This window comes from Podarcis gaigeae, assembly GCF_964106915.1.
Source record: "Podarcis gaigeae genome assembly, chromosome: 15".
In the NCBI taxonomy this organism is placed as follows: domain Eukaryota; kingdom Metazoa; phylum Chordata; class Lepidosauria; order Squamata; family Lacertidae; genus Podarcis; species Podarcis gaigeae.
Window position 1 is genome coordinate 16,933,107 of NC_139692.1, and position 16,203 is coordinate 16,949,309.

The 16,203-nt window shown below is 51.4% G+C and overlaps 1 protein-coding gene across 4 annotated transcripts; it reads left to right on the forward strand.

Moving 5' to 3' along the window:
* Positions 1-484: 484 nt before the first annotated feature.
* LOC310832368 (palmitoyl-protein thioesterase ABHD10, mitochondrial-like) lies at positions 485-15,946 on the forward strand. Of its 4 annotated transcripts, none has more exons than XM_083714136.1 (5): positions 485-704; positions 13,789-13,968; positions 14,259-14,370; positions 14,722-14,859; positions 15,306-15,946. In XM_083714136.1, exons 2-5 carry the CDS (start codon positions 13,799-13,801, stop codon positions 15,642-15,644), a joined length of 759 nt encoding a protein of 252 aa, XP_083570262.1. In that variant the 5' UTR covers positions 485-704; positions 13,789-13,798; the 3' UTR covers positions 15,645-15,946. The 4 variants fall into 4 exon arrangements, with proteins under 4 accessions (XP_083570262.1, XP_083570263.1, XP_083570261.1 ...); XM_083714137.1 differs by lacking the exon at positions 485-704 and adding an exon at positions 2,188-2,293; XM_083714135.1 differs by lacking the exon at positions 485-704 and adding an exon at positions 2,296-2,429.
* The last annotated feature ends 257 nt before the right edge of the window (positions 15,947-16,203 follow it).

Below are 16,203 nucleotides of genomic sequence, written 5' to 3' on the forward strand. Positions count from 1 at the left end.
CCCTCCTTTCAAGGCAACAATACTTCCATCCCTGGCTTGCCCTGTCCCACCTGCTGATGGAGTAACAGCAACATCTAATGGCTGTCTTGATCTTTTACAAGGCAGAAAATTTGGTGCTGTGGCCAGTTCTATGTTCAGATTTAACCATCAGCTCTCACAAATAAAAATATGCTAATTTATGAGCTGCCTTTGGACCTTGTTTTAATTCAGAATGGTATCGTAAAAAGGAGCCCCTGCTCGTTTGTAAGGGCCAATGCACCAAGGAGTAAAAGGCTGGGTTTAACCATGCTGGCGTCATAAGCCAAATCGCAGTGGAAAATTACAAATCTCCACCTACTGGCTGTTTGAGGTTCCAGGTAGAAAGCACTCCTGTGTGATTTGGAACATGTGAAACGAAGAGGGGCCTCTGAGCAGGCACAGTGTGGCTTCCGTCACCTTTGCAGAACTGGATTTCTCAGAAAGTACTAGCTCTGCATATCTCTCACAAGAAATCAACCCCTTGATGCTTCCGTCTCTGTCCTGCCGCTCCTCCAGTGGTTCCCAGGCTTGGGGTTTCCCCTCCTTCCTTAATGAGTCTCCAGCTTGCTGAGTTAGCAAATAGCCAGTGTTTGATACCTCTGTTTGAGGCTGCTTGTTTGTCACAGACTCTGCACAGAGGGCAACAGGTCAGCTGCTTTCCCAGGGCCTGCACCACAGCTGAAAAGGTGGGTGCCAGGACTTCACAGCCCTTAAAGGACCCAAGCAGGGGCTGTGGAAATTAGAGGGGGGGGGGAATAACCAATCTGCAGCCTTCAGCATGGAGGAGGAAGAGGAACTGGATCTCCCTCTGTGACCCAGTGGCTGTGCCATTGTGATAGGAATTTTATGGTTTTAGATATATGGCAACGTTCATAACCACACATACATAGATCAGCACAGGAAAGCCAACCTGGAACCATTTTGATTTCTAAACTGAGCAAATGTTTCTCTGCATGGTCAAAATGGAAAAGCCTCCCCATTGTCTCTTCCTTCACAAATCCTGTCTTAATCTGTGTTTGAATAAGGGTGTGAGCCTTATCATTACAAAAGACTGCCCAGGCTCCCCAAGAAATCCAATCAAGTAACCTGCCAGACAGGAAATAAACAAAGCGACAGGAGAAAACAACATGCAAATGTTCTGTTTTAGACCGCCTTATCTGAGGGGCGGTCTTAGGTTACACCCCTTCTGTGATGAATGCATAATGTTTCTGGGAGTGGTCTTGATCTAGAGGATGGGAATTTCAAAAGTCTTTATAAGCCCTTGCACAGCAATTTTGGGGGTCCTCTTCCTCTCCTGCGTGTGAGGGGAGCACCCTGTTGCAACAGATCAATAAAGATCAAGCTTCCTAGCTGCTTTGCTTCTCAATATTCTCTGGTTGGCCTCTGTTATTTTCTCCTACCAATAGGGAACCTATGTAAGGACTCTATATGGGCTCTTGGATACCCCATAAGGGAAAAGGGCATATTTTTATTTACAACAGATCTTGGCACAGGTGGGATGACTTTGGGGAGAAGGGGCAGAGAAAAATGGGAGAGTCTCCAAGGGAAGGAAGGCTGTCATTGAGCCCTAGGGCTGGGAAGAGGGAGGGCCTGGCTGGTTGACTGGCTGCTACAGGCATGGAGTGATCTAGCAAATAGAGTCAAAGTCTACCTGCAAGTGTCGGGTGAAGGTCCATGTGTATCTCTGTGGGTGAATGAAGCGGCGGCTGAGACAAATGTAAGTATCATTTCAGTGCACACATTGCTCAGAAGGCCAACTGAGACTAAAAGGAAGACCGAGCGAGAGCCTAGTGCCACACAGTGGGTCTCTCTCTGGCCCTGGTGACATTTGAACCCAGGATTTACACCTCCACCCACTAACTACACTGCTTGTATCAGCAGCAGAAGAGAAGAATGTCTCTTTGTGCTGCAGAAATCTACCGAAGGAGCAGATGGGCAGGGAAACAATCCCTGGCAGCACCTGCCTCAAAGTCTTCTTGGCCTTGCTGGAGTAGATCTACACACAGGGGGGAAACCTGCTATAAATATGTCAGAAATTAAATTGTTAGAACAAAAGAAAATGCTATGTAAAATCGCATAGAAAAGTTTTCTGCTCTACAGCGCCATCTGGTGTTTATAATGCATTCAAAACACTGTTCTATTCCTGGCTAATGTAGCTGAGTCCCAGGTACAACCAGGATGCTGCAACCTTCTGTTTAGCCAGAACCTTTCCGAGCCTCTGCCCTTCAGAAGAAGAGCAGCTTGCAGAGAGAGACCTGCAGGACTTGGCTCTGAGGTGCCACAGGAGGATTAGCAGGAGAGAAGTGCCACAAGCAGTGATTGTCCCTTGGTGCAATTGCCCAGTGTGGAATTCTCATGCCAAGAGCAGCTGGGGCTAAAGCAGGATCTGAAATCAGGACACATGGATGGAGGTGGACTGTGGTCACTTCGCCCAGTGGCGTAGTGTGGGTTGTCAGCACCCGGGGCAAGGCAAGTAATTTGCGCCCCCTAACCTGCATGCCTAGCACCCCCCCCTCCACAGTGGGCGGCGACCCGGCGGCTCGGATCGGATTCGCACAGCCAGCACTGCAGTGAGAGAGAGTGAGCGAGCCAGGTAGGGGCAGAGAGCTGCGAGTGCGAGCGCGCCCTCCCAGATGTTGCGCCCGGTGCGGCTGGCCCCCCCTGCCCCCCCACACTACGCCACTGACTTCGCCTGGAGGGAAAGGCCCTTCGTCTTGGCTCAGACACACTCTTGTATTAATATCTCATGGGATCTAGGTTCAATGCCTGGAAGTGGCTTTGCTAAATCTTTTTAAAATGCAAATGTGCACGTTAAGCCACTGGTTGTGTATCTATTATTTGCAGCAAGACTTATTATAACTAGGTATTGGAAATATATGGAAGTATAGGTATTTATTGGTATGCAGTGGTACCTCAGGTTACAGACACTTCAGGTTACAGACTCCGCTAACCCAGAAGTAGTACCTCGGGTTAAGAACTTTATCTCAGGATAAGAACAGAAATCGTGCGGTGGCAGCGGGAGGCCCCATTAGCTAAAGTGGTACCTCAGGTTAAGAACAGTTTTAGGTTAAGAACGAATCTCTGAAACAAATTAAGTTCTTAACCAGAGGTACCACTGTATAAATATGGAAGGCCATATTATACCAATTTACCAATTGGCAAATTGGTATAATATGGTCTGAAAACTGGCACTTGAGAAACTTACCAATAAACTTCAAGTGGCACAAAGTCTAAGTCAAAAGGACTTATTCACAGCAGAATGGCACAGCTTCAACATGCATACAGTGAAAAATGACTTTAATGAACTTCATGTAAACATCTTTGGCTGACGTCATCCTTTGAGGACCTTTGCAAGCTGGATATATGATGTGGACTTGAATACACTTCAGATATAGATACAGACATCATCTCTTGCGGAGGGTGGAGGGACGGCTGGATTTTGCCTTCATGTTTTTTTATATTGTTTTGTAATATAAAAGGTAAAGGTACCCCTGCCTGGGACTTCCAGGTGGCGCCATCGGAAAATGGCTGATTCCCCTTAACTCGGAGGGGACTGGCTCCGCGGAAACTGGGGTCTTTACCGCTACGGCGCAGCGGGGACCCTCAAAACCCACAGGCGGGTGAAGCCTGTGGCCGTGGGACTCGGCGGGCACCTTTTTGCGCCCCCCAATCTGCAAAGGAGTCCAGTTTTGGGCTTTGGAGCGGAGCGGGGAAGTGGCGCTGTGCTGTGAATTGTCTGCTCCTTCCGTGGAGCGAAGCCGCAAAGCCGTTGCCGGAGAGCGCTGCCTTCTTCCTTGAAATTTGATATCAAGATCAACGACCCGTGAGTAGGTCAATTTGGCAATTAAAGGAATTGATTTAAAAGATTTGGCACCGAATGCGGAGAGGTACAAAAAGTCTGCCTCCTGTTTTTTGTAAAGAAGTAAAACAATGAACTTGTAAGCAGAAATTTAAGGACTATAATCTGAACATTAAATAAGCATTAGCCCTCTTCTGACACAGGGGAGGAGCGGGGAAAGGATCTGAACAGTATTTCCCTGCAAAAAGAGAGAGTAAGAGCAGCTAAATCCACCGCTCAAACCCCTGAGATCGGCTTCTGTGAACAGGAAATAATGTTGCTCTGGGACGTATGTTGTCGCTGAAAGTACTTTTTCTTTGCAACAGTTAACTCTGCGTTTTGAGGATACAACTAAGACACAATTTTACTGACTGGTTTCTCCTGATTTTAAAGTATCAGACAATAAATAAATTGAAACAGGAACTGTTGTCCTTTGGAGATTGGGGGACGAAAGGGAAAGTAAGTTATTTTAAAGACATTATTGACTGTTGTTGATACAGTGTCCCCCTAGAGGAACTTTGAAATTGCTGAAACTGCAGCTGGATTAAGGAAATTTTCCACTTCAAAACAAACTTTGTCTCTGAGTGTGTGACTGACCTTGACAGACTCTGACTCAAGACTCTGATTCTGACTTTGAGTGTGTGACTGACCTTGTCTTTTATTTGGAAGGTTATGGCTGATGGGAAAGACAAGTTAGAGTCTCAACAAGCAACCAGATCCGGGAAAGTATTTCGTACAGACATTGGGCTGCAAAGGAGAGCCTCGACATCGAGCCCCTCTGGTTTGCCAACAACAACCCCATTGGCACAATCTAAGCCTAAAGGTATGGCTGCGGATGATGCCCTGGCTCAGGCTCTTTGTAAAATAAATGAGTCTTTGGACAAAATAAGTAAACAACTAGCCGAGGCATTGAATAAAATTGATCAAAACACCACAAGTATCAATCAAAATACCGTATTTTTCGCTCTATAACACGCACCTGACCATAACACGCACATCGTTTTTAGAGGAGGAAAACAAGGGAAAAAACATTCTGAATGAAACAGTGGATATATCATTTTTGTGCTTCATGCTGTGGCCACAGACAGGTGATCTGATGGTGAATTTGGGGTGACCCAATGCAAAAATCCTGAGAATCCCTCTGGATCCATGTTTTGTAACCACATTTTTGCACCATTGCAGCCCCAGGCAACAGTGGGTGCGTGATTTTGGGGGGGGCAGGCTGTAGCCATGGACATGCTATGTGATCTGATGGTGAATTTGGGGTGACCCAATGCAAAGATCCTGAGGATCCATGTAGATCCATGCTTTTTAACCACGTTTTTGCACCATTGCAGCCCCAGGCAACAGTGGGTGCATGATTTTGGGGGGGCAGGCTGTAGCCATGGACATGCTATGTGATCTGATGGTGAATTTGGGGTGACCCAATGCAAGTATCCTGAGGATCCATGTGGATCCATGCTTTTTAACCACATTTTAAGTGGGGAGGGAAGGAAAAACACAGAATGGACAAGGAGCACGAGAGGGGTGTGCAGAGAAGCAGCTGGCTAAGAATGCAGGAGAGGGGTATAACGGGAGGGAGGAAAGGAAGGCAAAAGTTTTCCCTCACCTACCCACCCAAGCCAGCCAGCTCTCTCTCTCTCTCTCTCTCTCTCTCTCTCTCTCTCTCTCTCTCCTGCATGTTTTCAGCAGCACTGGAGCACAGAGAGGACACTCTGCTTTCCCCTCTGCTTGCCTGGAGGGGAGGGGCTTTCCCTGCTCTTTGTTCCATTTGAGCAAACACAGCAAGGAAACAGGGGTGGGTGGGCAGTAAGACCCTAAGGCAGAATGCAGGAAAGCAGCTGCTTCCTCTTTTCAGGTTTCCCTTCTCCGAGACGTGCAATTTGATTTTTGCCTGCTTTTTTTTGCCTCCACTCGCGCCATTTGGCTCCAGGGACCACACATTCGCTCAATAACATGCACAGACATTTCCCCTTCCTTTTTAGGAGAAAAAATCTGCGTGTTATAGAGGGAAAAATACGGTACTACAAGTATTAATAATTTGGGTCAGAAAGTGAACACTAACATTGAGACCATTCAGAGATTAGTTCAGGAATCAACTTCAATACAAAAGACAGCTGACGAGGCAAAAGAAATTGCAACGTACACAGCCACCGTGGTAGAAGAGAAGATACCACTGATACATAGACAATTACAAGACCATAAATCAACTCTTTCTATGATTGAGTTGAGGGAGAAACAGGCAAATTTAAGGATCAGGGCAGTTCCTGAATTGGAGAAAGACAATTTGATTGAATTTCTTACAAAGGAATTTGCAGACTTTTGGAATCCAGATTTGGAGAAGGACAGTTTCAAGATAATGAGCGCGTTTAGACTCGGGAAAGGAGGGAGAAATAATAGATTAGGAGACTGTCTGATCACCCTCCGAACAAAAGAGGAGAGAGATAAAATTTTGAGTCTGCACTTCCAGAAGACTTTGGTAATACATCAGTCAAGAGTGGAGATATTTAAGGATATTCCGAAACATCTTTTGGACCTTAGGTCCAATTATAAGGACTTGACTGCACTGCTGAGAAGTAACGGAATCTTTTTTAGGTGGGAATTCCCTCAAGGCCTGTCTTTCAGTTATAAAGGCAAGAAGATACGAATAAAATCAAAGGACGACAAAACCAAATTTTGGAGAGACCACGGAGAAGACCTGCAGAAGAAAGCCGAAGGAGAGTTAAGAACACTTGTAAGTGAAACCTTGGACATACCAGATCTTCCTCCCGAATTAAAAGAGTGTTTGAAGAAGGTGATACCACCAACAGAACAGTCCTCAAGCACCTCTGGGGCCAGAATGATTTCACCTGGTGCCTGCTCCTGAGGATCTGACACAGGTGCAGGCTCCTCAGAATCTAGGCCTTGCCCCAGTTCAGCCGGCCCTGGAGGCGGGGACTCCTGTGCAGGCTGGGATTCCTCTGGTTCAGCCTCTGAATCAGAATCCCAGGCCATCACACCATCCCCCCTCCCAGGCCCCCCCCTCAATCGAGGGTCCGGACCCGACTTGCTGGGGTACGCCGCATGGAACTCTCGGAGGCAGGCAGGCGCATGGACGTTGGCCGCTGGTTCCCAGGAACGGTCCTCCGGTCCATACCCCTTCCAGTCAATGAGATACTGCAGCTTTCCCCTGCGGTATCGGGAGTCCAGAATGCGTTCCACCTCGTACTCAGGCTCTCCCTGAACCAAAACTGGCTGCGGTCGGGGACGGTTCGGGTGGAACTCATCGGGTGGGGCCACCGGACTCAGAAGGGACCTGTGGAATACCGGGTGAACCTTCAGGGTTGCGGGCAACCAGAGACGGAATGCCACAGGTGAGACTTGGTCCACGATAGGAAACGGGCCGGTGAAACGGGCGTCCAACTTCCGCGAAGGTCGAGAGGGGGGGAGGTGGCGAGTGGAGAGCCATACCAGGTCACTGACGTGAAGTTCCGGCCCCACCTGGCGGTGGCGGTCGGCCTGGGCCTTGTACGCCTCCTTGGCCTGGTGCAGTTGCTCCATCAAAAGCTGTTGCTGGGACTGGAGCTCTTGAAGCCACTCCGTCACCGCAGGGACCGCGGATGCCGGCAGCACATCTGGAAACAGCCGTGGATGATAACCATAACTGGCCTGGAACGGGGTCTGCTGGGTGGACGCATTCACCGCGTTGTTGTAGGCAAACTCCGCCAATGCTAGGTGGTCGACCCAGTCATCCTGCTGGTAGCTGCAGTAACACCGGAGGTACTGCTCCAGCACCGCGTTCGCCCATTCCGTCTGGCCATCGGTCTGTGGGTGGTAGGCTGACGAGAGACAGACCTCTGTCCCGAGGGTCTGGTGCAATGCTCGCCAGAACCGGGATGTGAACTGGACGCCCCGGTCGGACACCACACGCTCAGGTAGGCCATGCAGGCGGAAGACATGCTGAAGGTACAGCTGAGCGGTTTCCTTGGCTGTGGGTACAGATGGGCAGGGGGAACAGTGCACCATCTTAGTGAAATGGTAGGAGAAAACTAGAAGGCAGGTACAGCCACGAGACGGGGGTAAGTCCACTACAAAGTCCAGCGAAACCGTGTGCCAAGGACGTGGTGGAACTGGCAATGGCTGAAGTAGGCCGGGGGGTGGCCCGGTAGGGCCCTTGGCCCGCCGGCAGACATCACAACCAGCAACGTAGCGAGCCACATCAGCCTTCAGGCGGGGCCACCAAAACTCACGGCTTACCAGATGGGTGGTCCGATACCGCCCAAAGTGCCCCGCTGCTGGGGCATCATGGGTCATCCGGAGAACCTCCAGCCGCAGTGGCCCTGGCGGGATGTACAGGCGACCGTGGTGCAGCAAAAGACCCTGATGCAGGACCAGCCCCGGATACTGAGGGCTGGACCCTTCAGCCAGCTCCCGGAGTCGTTCCTGCACCCGAGCCTGCAGTGGCTCAGCCTCCTGGGTGGCCAGGAATGCAGCTGGTGGTAGAATCGTGGTGGGTACTGCTTGCTGTACCGTGTCTGCGTTGTCTTCAGGTTTCTGGGACAGGGCATCCGCCTTCTGGTTTTGGGAGCTAGGGATGTAGCGGATTCGGAACTGGAACCGGGAAAAGAACAACGCCCACCGGATCTGCCTTTGGTTCAGCTTGCGGGTGGTCTGGAGGTACTCCAGGTTCCGGTGGTCCGTTCTCACCTCCACCGGATGTCGTGCCCCCTCAAGATGGTGGCGCCAGACCTCAAAGGCCACCTTGATGGCCAGTAGTTCCCGCTCCCACACGGTATAGTTACGCTCCGCTGGAAGGAGCTGGCGGGAATAGAAGGCACAGGGTAAGAGTGGTGCTTCAGGTCCATACTTCTGAGACAAGACGGCACCGAGAGCCGTACTGGAGGCGTCGGTCTCCACCACAAAGGGTCGAGAGGGGTCAGGATGTTGTAAGATCGGCGCTCTCTGGAAACAGGCCTTCAACCCCTGAAACGCCTCCTCTGCCTCCTTGTCCCAGGAAAACAGTGTCTTGGGGCGCAGTAGCCGGGTCAACGGGGTGGTGCGATGAGCATAATCTGCAATGAAGGTCCGGTAATAGTTGGCGAACCCCAGGAAACGCTGTAGGTCCTTGCGGTTCCGAGGTGCCGCCCATTCTCGAACCGCTGCCACCTTCCCAGGATCCATCTGCACCCCATCCGGAGAGAGCCGGTGACCTAGGAAGTCCACAGACCGCTGATGGAACTCGCACTTGCTGAGCTTTGCATACAAACGGTGCTCGCGCAAGCGCTGCAGCACGGTCCGAACATGTCCCTCATGGCGAGCCGGGTCACAGGAGTAAACCAGAATGTCATCCAAGTACACCACCACGTACTTGTCTAGCAAGTCCTGGAACACGTGGTTGATGTAGCGTTGGAACACAGCAGGCGCGTTGCACAAACCGAAAGGCATAACCAGGTATTTGAACTGCCCGTACCGGGTCCCGAATGCTGTCTTCCACTCATCCCCGGCTCGGATCCGAATCAAATTGTAGGCCCCCCGGAGGTCTAGCTTGGTGAACACCTGTGCCCCTTGCACCCGCTCCAGCAACTCTGAGATTAGGGGCAAGGGGTACCGGTCTGGGATGGTAATTTTGTTCAGGGCCCGGTAATCATAGCAAGGGCGGAGCTCCCCACATTTCTTCTTAACAAAGTGCACTGGCGCAGCGGTGGGCGAGGTAGAAGGCCTAATGAAACCACGCTCCAGGTTCTTGCGCAAGAAGTCCTGCAAAGCCTCGCGCTCTGGCTCTGTTAGAGAGTATAAGCGACTCACCGGTAGGGGCGCTCCGGGCTGGAGGTCTATGCCGCAGTCAAAAGACCGATGCGGCGGCAGCTGGTCTGCCCCCCGTTCCTCGAACATGTCTTGGTAGTCCCGGTACACGGCTGGGAGCGTGGGTGCTGCCTCCTCCGTGGGCGTGGCCGCTAGCATCTCGGACTGAGCATGGGAACATGGGTCTGGGAAGTGCACAGTCCGTTTGACTCAGTCAATCTGAACGTTGTGAGCCTCCAGCCAGTCCATCCCGAGCACTAGGGGGAACCGAGGCATGGAGGCAATGTCCAAAGTTCGCATCTCCCGGTGCTGCTGGAGACACAGGACCAGGGGCTGGGTCTCCTGAGTAACGGCACCTGAACGAAGAAGCCGTCCGTCAATTGCTTCCACCTGTACCGGTTCTGGCTTGTTCCAAAGTGGCACCTGATGATGGGTAGCAAAAGCAGCGTCCATATAGGAGCGGGTTGCCCCCGAATCCACCAGAGCATGGGTAAGAATCCAGGGCCCACCTGGAGGGTATAGACGTACCGGAACCATAAGGTGTTGCAATTCAATTGGTGCGGCCCCATTCTGTGCTGTTTGGGACCCCAGGTAGCCAGGGCCATCAGCTACTGGGGTTGGCGGTTTCCCCTGTGGCTGGCGCTTCTCAGGACAGGACCGGGCATAGTGTCCGCTTCCGCCACAATAGAGACATCGATTCCCCTCACGACGACGCGTCTTCTCCGCGGGGGGGGAGGCGTGTCCGCGCTGCCCCAAGCTGCATAGGCCCCTCCGATGACTCGGCTGTGGCCGTGGAGCTGCTGGTAGAAGCTGGTGCCGAGAACTGGAAGTGCCGGCGGCCCCGGGCCTGATGACGGTTCTCTAGCCGATCGTCTATCTGTAGACTCCGTTGAATGAAGGTGTCTAGCATGGTGGGGCGTTCCATTGTGGCCAGCTGGTCCAGTATCTCGTCTGAAAGCCCCTCGAGATACTGGTCCCGAAGAGCAGAGTCATTCCAGGCCAAGTCCTGTGCCAGCAGCCGGAATTCTGTGGTGTATGCGGCCACAGTGGACTTGCCCTGTTTCAACCGCCTGATTGCCTGGTTGGCTTGACTCCCCTTGTGGGGGTTGCTGAACGCGGCCTCCAAATGATTGCAAAACCCCATATAGTCTGTCAACAAGGGGGAGTCTTGCCTGAGCAGTGGCAACGCCCACTTGGCCGCCTGGTCCTTTAACAAACTAATCAAGAATTGCACCTTGGTGCGGTCGTCAGGGAAGTTCCGGGCTCGCCCCTGAATATACAACTTGGCCTGGGCAAGGAACATGGGAAAGCTGGCCGGGGCCCCATCAAATTTCTCAGGCAAAGCCACTGGGTACTTGCCAGGAGCCGGGGCGTCGGCCCCAGGAGCCGGTAGGGCGTCCAAGTGCTGCTGAAGTGCCGTAAGCGCCTTGCTGAGCTGCTGCACGGTGTGAGTCAAGGCCTGGTTCTCCTGGGCTTTTTGCCAGCAGTGTAGCCGCTTGGTCGGCCATGGCTTCTGGCTCTTCCCACCCTAACCCTAACCCTAACCCTAACCCTAACCCTAACCCTAACCCCAACAAAGAGGGAGTGCGGGAGGTGGCGGGAGCAAACTGTGCTGGTCCCGGGGGAAAGGTACCGTTACCGTAGACAGAGTTCACAAGATGAGAGGCGAGGTCCGAAATAGGGAGCCGGGCGGGGAACAGGAACGCTGGAAGGTCAGAAGCAGGAGGCCGGGCAGGGAACAGGAACACTGGAAGGTCCGAAGCTGGGAGCCGGGCGGGAACAGGAATGCTGGAAGGTCAGAAGCAGGAGGCCGGGCAGGGAACAGGAATGCTGGAAGGTCAGGAGCAGGAGGCCGGGCAGGGAACAGGAACACTGGAAGGTCTGAAGCCAACAACGACGTTGCTCCCGCAACCTGGGACCGGGCTGACTGACCTTTATCTTCTTCTAAGGCCAGGGGCGGTCCCGGCCCCCAGGAGCCCTGCCTCCCTTGGCCTTAAGGCGAGCACTCCTCCTGGGAGCAACCAGTTCTCTTCGCCTCTCTGCCCTAAGCCTCTGCAGTTCAGGAGAGGCCGAAGGGTTCCTGGTTCCCGGAGGAGGCTCACCTGTAGACACTGAGTCCTCAAGCACCTCTGGGGCCAGAATGATTTCACCTGGTGCCTGCTCCTGAGGATCTGACACAGGTGCAGGCTCCTCAGAATCTAGGCCTTGCCCCAGTTCAGCCGGCCCTGGAGGCGGGGACTCCTGTGCAGGCTGGGATTCCTCTGGTTCAGCCTCTGAATCGGAATCCCAGGCCATCACACCAAACCAAGGTTTTAGAGAAAAACTTAACACAAACTGAGAGAGAGAGGTTTCAGAACATGACAGGTTTAACAGTGGTTAAGAAAGTTAAATACTTGGGGATCAATATGACGGCAAAAAATGGGAACTTATTTAAAGATAACTATGAAAAATGCTGGGGTGAAGTGAAAAAAGATTTAGAAATATGGTCAAATTTGAAGCTTTCTTTGTTGGGTCGTATTGCTGCTATAAAAATGAATGTATTGCCTAGAATGTTGTTTTTGTTTCAGGCATTGCAAATTGTGGACAAGATGGATTGTTTCAAGAAGTGGCAGAGAGATATTTTAAGATTTGTTTGGCAGGGCAAGAAGCCTAGAATAAAATTTAAAATATTAACGGACGCAAAGGAAAGAGATGGGTTTGCCCTTCCAGACTTTAAACTTTATTATGAATCAGCAGCTTTCTGCTGGCTGAAAGATTGGCTACTTCTTGAAAACACAGACATTTTGGATTTGGAAGGTTTTAACAATGTATTTGGATGGCATGCATATCTGTGGTATGATAAGATCAAAGCGCATAAAGCATTTAAAAACCATATTGTTAGGAAAGCATTGTTCAATGTTTGGATAAGATACAAGGATTTACTGGAAAATAAAACCCCAAGGTGGCTGTAACCGATGGAAGCGAAAGCTCAGAAAAAGCTCAATATGGAGGCCAAGTGGCCGAAATATTGGGAAATTTTGGAACAAGAAGGAGATAAATTGAAATTGCAGAGTTTTGAGAAATTAAAAGATAAAGTGCGAGACTGGCTTCACTATTATCAAATAATGGAGGCATATAATTTGGACAAGAAAATTGGCTTCCAGGTGGAAAAATCAAAATTAGAAACAGAATTGTTAGAACCCAAAACTAAGAATTTGTCAAGGATGTATAACTTGCTGTTGAAATGGAACACTCAAGATGAAACGGTTAAATCTGCTATGATTAAATGGGCACAAGATGTTGGACATAATATCATGTTTGCTGACTGGGAACAGTTGTGGAACACCGGTATGAAATTTACGGCATGTAATGCCCTAAGAGAGAATATTATGAAAAACATTGCAAAATTAATGAATTTTATAATAATGTTGGATTGGAACTAAGTGGTTTTAGCTGTAATGGGTTAAAAGAGTATGAAAAAATGGGTTTATACAAGTAAAAATTTAAGATTGTAATAATTTAAAAATAAGATTTGGGTAGCGTAAAGAGGGAAAGAAATTGTTGAATTAATAATTTGATTTGGAATACAAAAAAGGGAGGTATGAGGAGGTCCGAGAAACAAGTAAATGAAAAATAATGTGATGGAAAGATTGATTGTTTTTAACAATTTTTATTTTGTATTCTTTCTTTTTTCTTTTCTTTTTGTAATGTAAAAACCTTAATAAAAATTTTATTTTAAAAAAAAGTAAAGGTACCCCTGCCTGTACGGGCCAGTCGTGTCCGACTCTGGGGTTGCGCGCCCATCTCGCTTAAGAGGCCTGGGGCCAGCGCTGTCCGAAGACACTTCTGGGTCACGTGGCCAGCGTGACAAGCTGCATCTGGCGAGCCAGCGCAGCACACGGAAACACTGTTTACCTTCCTGCTAGTAAGCGGTCCCTATTTATCTACTTGCACCCGGGGGTGCTTTCAAACTGCTAGGTTGGCAGGCGCTGGGACCGAGCAACGGGAGCTCACCCCGCCGCAGGGATTCGAACCGCTGACGATCGGCAAGTCCTAGGCGCTGAGGTTTTACCCACAGCGCCACCCGCATCCCATGTTTTGTAATATACCAACCCAATAAAAGTGATCCTAACAAAAATCTAGCAACTCACCCCCTCTGTTTTTGCCTACAGCTCTGCCAACATGGCACCATCGTTTCTGTTGCGCCAAGGTCTGCCCCGCCTGGCCTACCACCGCCTACCAGGCTGCAGCCCCGGTGTCGTCTTTTTGCTAGGCTTCCACAGCACCAGAGCCAACCCCAAGTGTCAGAGGATGGAGCAGTTCTGCCGGGAGACAGGACAGGCATTCGTCAGGTGGGAAGCAAGAAGCTGTTTGGACTCTCCAGAGGTCCTGGGGTGGGCTTAGAGTCCTTTTGCGGCCTGAGGCAAAGATGGCCTCCCATGCGTTGAAGATGATGGCTGAATTTCACTTCCACGCTGGTGACAGGACAGTGTCCTCTCCTGGGCCAAAGGATGGCAGACACACAAAGAAGTGTCCTTCACAAAGCCACCACTTGCTGCTCCACTCTGCATAATGGCAGGGGCAGCCCTGGGTGTGTTCCCCTTTGGGGGAAGGGTCTTCAAAATGTCTCCTCTCACCCCAGCTTTGACTATCGGGGATGTGGGGAGTCAGATGGCTGCTTTGAAGAGAGCCGCCTGGGGGACTGGAAGGAAGACACCTTGAGTGTGTTCGACGAGCTCACCAGCGGCCCCCAGGTAAGCATCCCTGTGATTCACTAAGCCATCCCTGGTTGGCATGGGATTAGTGCCTTAATGCCTGCAATATGGATGACCAAACCCCGTGCCCATTGCCCCATACTGCCACTCCAGCTCACCTGGCCTTTTGGCTCTGCAGGGGCCTGCTGAGCTATGGATCAAGGGGCCTGCCCTTAGGGCAGGAAGTCAGACCAGATGGGCTCTTGGAACCTCCTGGCTGATGCCCAGGCAGCTCACAGATGGGCACAAGCACCAGCCGCTTTTGAAGGACAGCGCAGAGTTGCCCAGAGAAGGTGTGGGTTGCCATCCCACATAGTGGCAGAGGGCAAACACCTCTTCCTCTTCTTCCAGATCCTGGTGGGGGCCAGCATGGGGGGCTGGCTGATGCTGCTGGTGGCCTTGGAGCGCCCAGGCAGGGTTGCTGGGCTGGTTGCCACAGGGGTTGGCGTCGATGCCTTCATCGCCCATGCCAGGGGGCTCCCCGCAGAGGTGAGCAGCAGCTCTTAGCCAAAGAGTGGGTCACCCTGGGATCATTTGGGAGGGAGGGATAGACAGTTGGCCGATACTGTATTGATGCCAATCTAATGCGCCATCGAATCTAATGCGCACCTCAATTTCCAAAACATCAGAACCAAAAAAGCATTGGATGGTGCCATCAAATCTAATGTGCATCCTTAATTTTCACAGTGTGGTTTGGCAAAAAAAGCTGCGCTCTACATTCAAGTAAATATAGCAAATAAACAGCAAGGGGGTGGGAACTGGGGTGCCTGGTATCCGCCCCCCAAAGGGCATGCTTCTCATGGAAGGACCACATGGCAAATTTGGGGCTCTGCTGCCATCCAGACTGGGGCTAGGTTCAGCCCTGGGGTGGGTGAGGCCACGGTGGCCGCTGCCCCACCCTGTTTTGACTGTGCCCTTTCTGCCCTCTTGCCCAGGTGAGGAGCCAAGCCCAGCAGAATGGCTTCCACATCTTCCCTAGGGCTGGCAAGGAGCCCCTGCTCATGCAATGGGGCTTCTTTGAGGAGGCAGAGCAGCATGGCCTGCTGGAGCGCCCATCCATTGGCGTGTCCTGCCCTGTCCGGCTGCTGCACGGCTTGAGGGACAAGACCGTGCCCTGGCAGCGAGCGCTGGAGGTGGCGGAGCGGCTGCAGAGTGCCAATGTCCACATCACGCTGTTCAAAGGAGGGGAGCATGGACTGGACAAAGAGGAGGAGCTCAGCGAACTGGTGGGGGCAGTCAGGGGCCTCCTGGCATTGGTGCCACAGGAAGGCTGAAGGGCATGGGGGGCAGAGGCTCAAGGAAGCCCCCAGGGATCCAGTTGGTGCAGCCTAGATTGACTGCGCAGGGGCCCTGAAGGGGTTCCTGGCTACTACACACAGCACTTTGCCCAGGTCTTTGCAGTGGGGGTGGGGGAACACTTTAAAAGGGGCAGAAGGACTAGGGGGAAGGGGGAAGCAAGGGAGGAAGGCTGCAGGCAGAGAAGCTGCCTGTAATGTTTCTGAATGCCATGTGTGAAAAATTCTCAAGACAAGAGAGAGATTTTGATGCCCACCTAATAAAGCAAACCTCCATCTTTCTGGAGTTTCCTTTCACTTTCCCCACCCTTACCCCCAGGATTGAATGAGGTGGTGGCAAGCAGGCAATCCTGGTTAGATGTTTCCAGTTGTGAACAAATGTCCCACTTGGCTGTGCCCCCTCTTTGGGAGGGGGGGGGTCAGGGGTCTGCACCTGGAGCAGGAAAGGGGAATGCTCAGTCGAGGCCAACACAAGGAAGGCCATTCAACAGGCCTTTGCATTTAATGTGCAATTTTTTAAAAAATGCAAATCGCGTGC

Excerpts from the sequence above, each read along its gene's own strand:
- LOC310832368 (XM_083714135.1), top strand. The coding sequence starts at position 2,374 with ATGCCAAGAGCAGCTGGGGCTAAAGCAGGATCTGAAATCAGGACACAT. Across the intron at positions 2,430-13,788 it reads ATCAGGACACATGGATGGAG|CTCTGCCAACATGGCACCAT; the intron begins GTGGACTGTGGT and ends TTTTGCCTACAG. Across the intron at positions 14,371-14,721 it reads AGCTCACCAGCGGCCCCCAG|ATCCTGGTGGGGGCCAGCAT; the intron begins GTAAGCATCCCT and ends CTCTTCTTCCAG.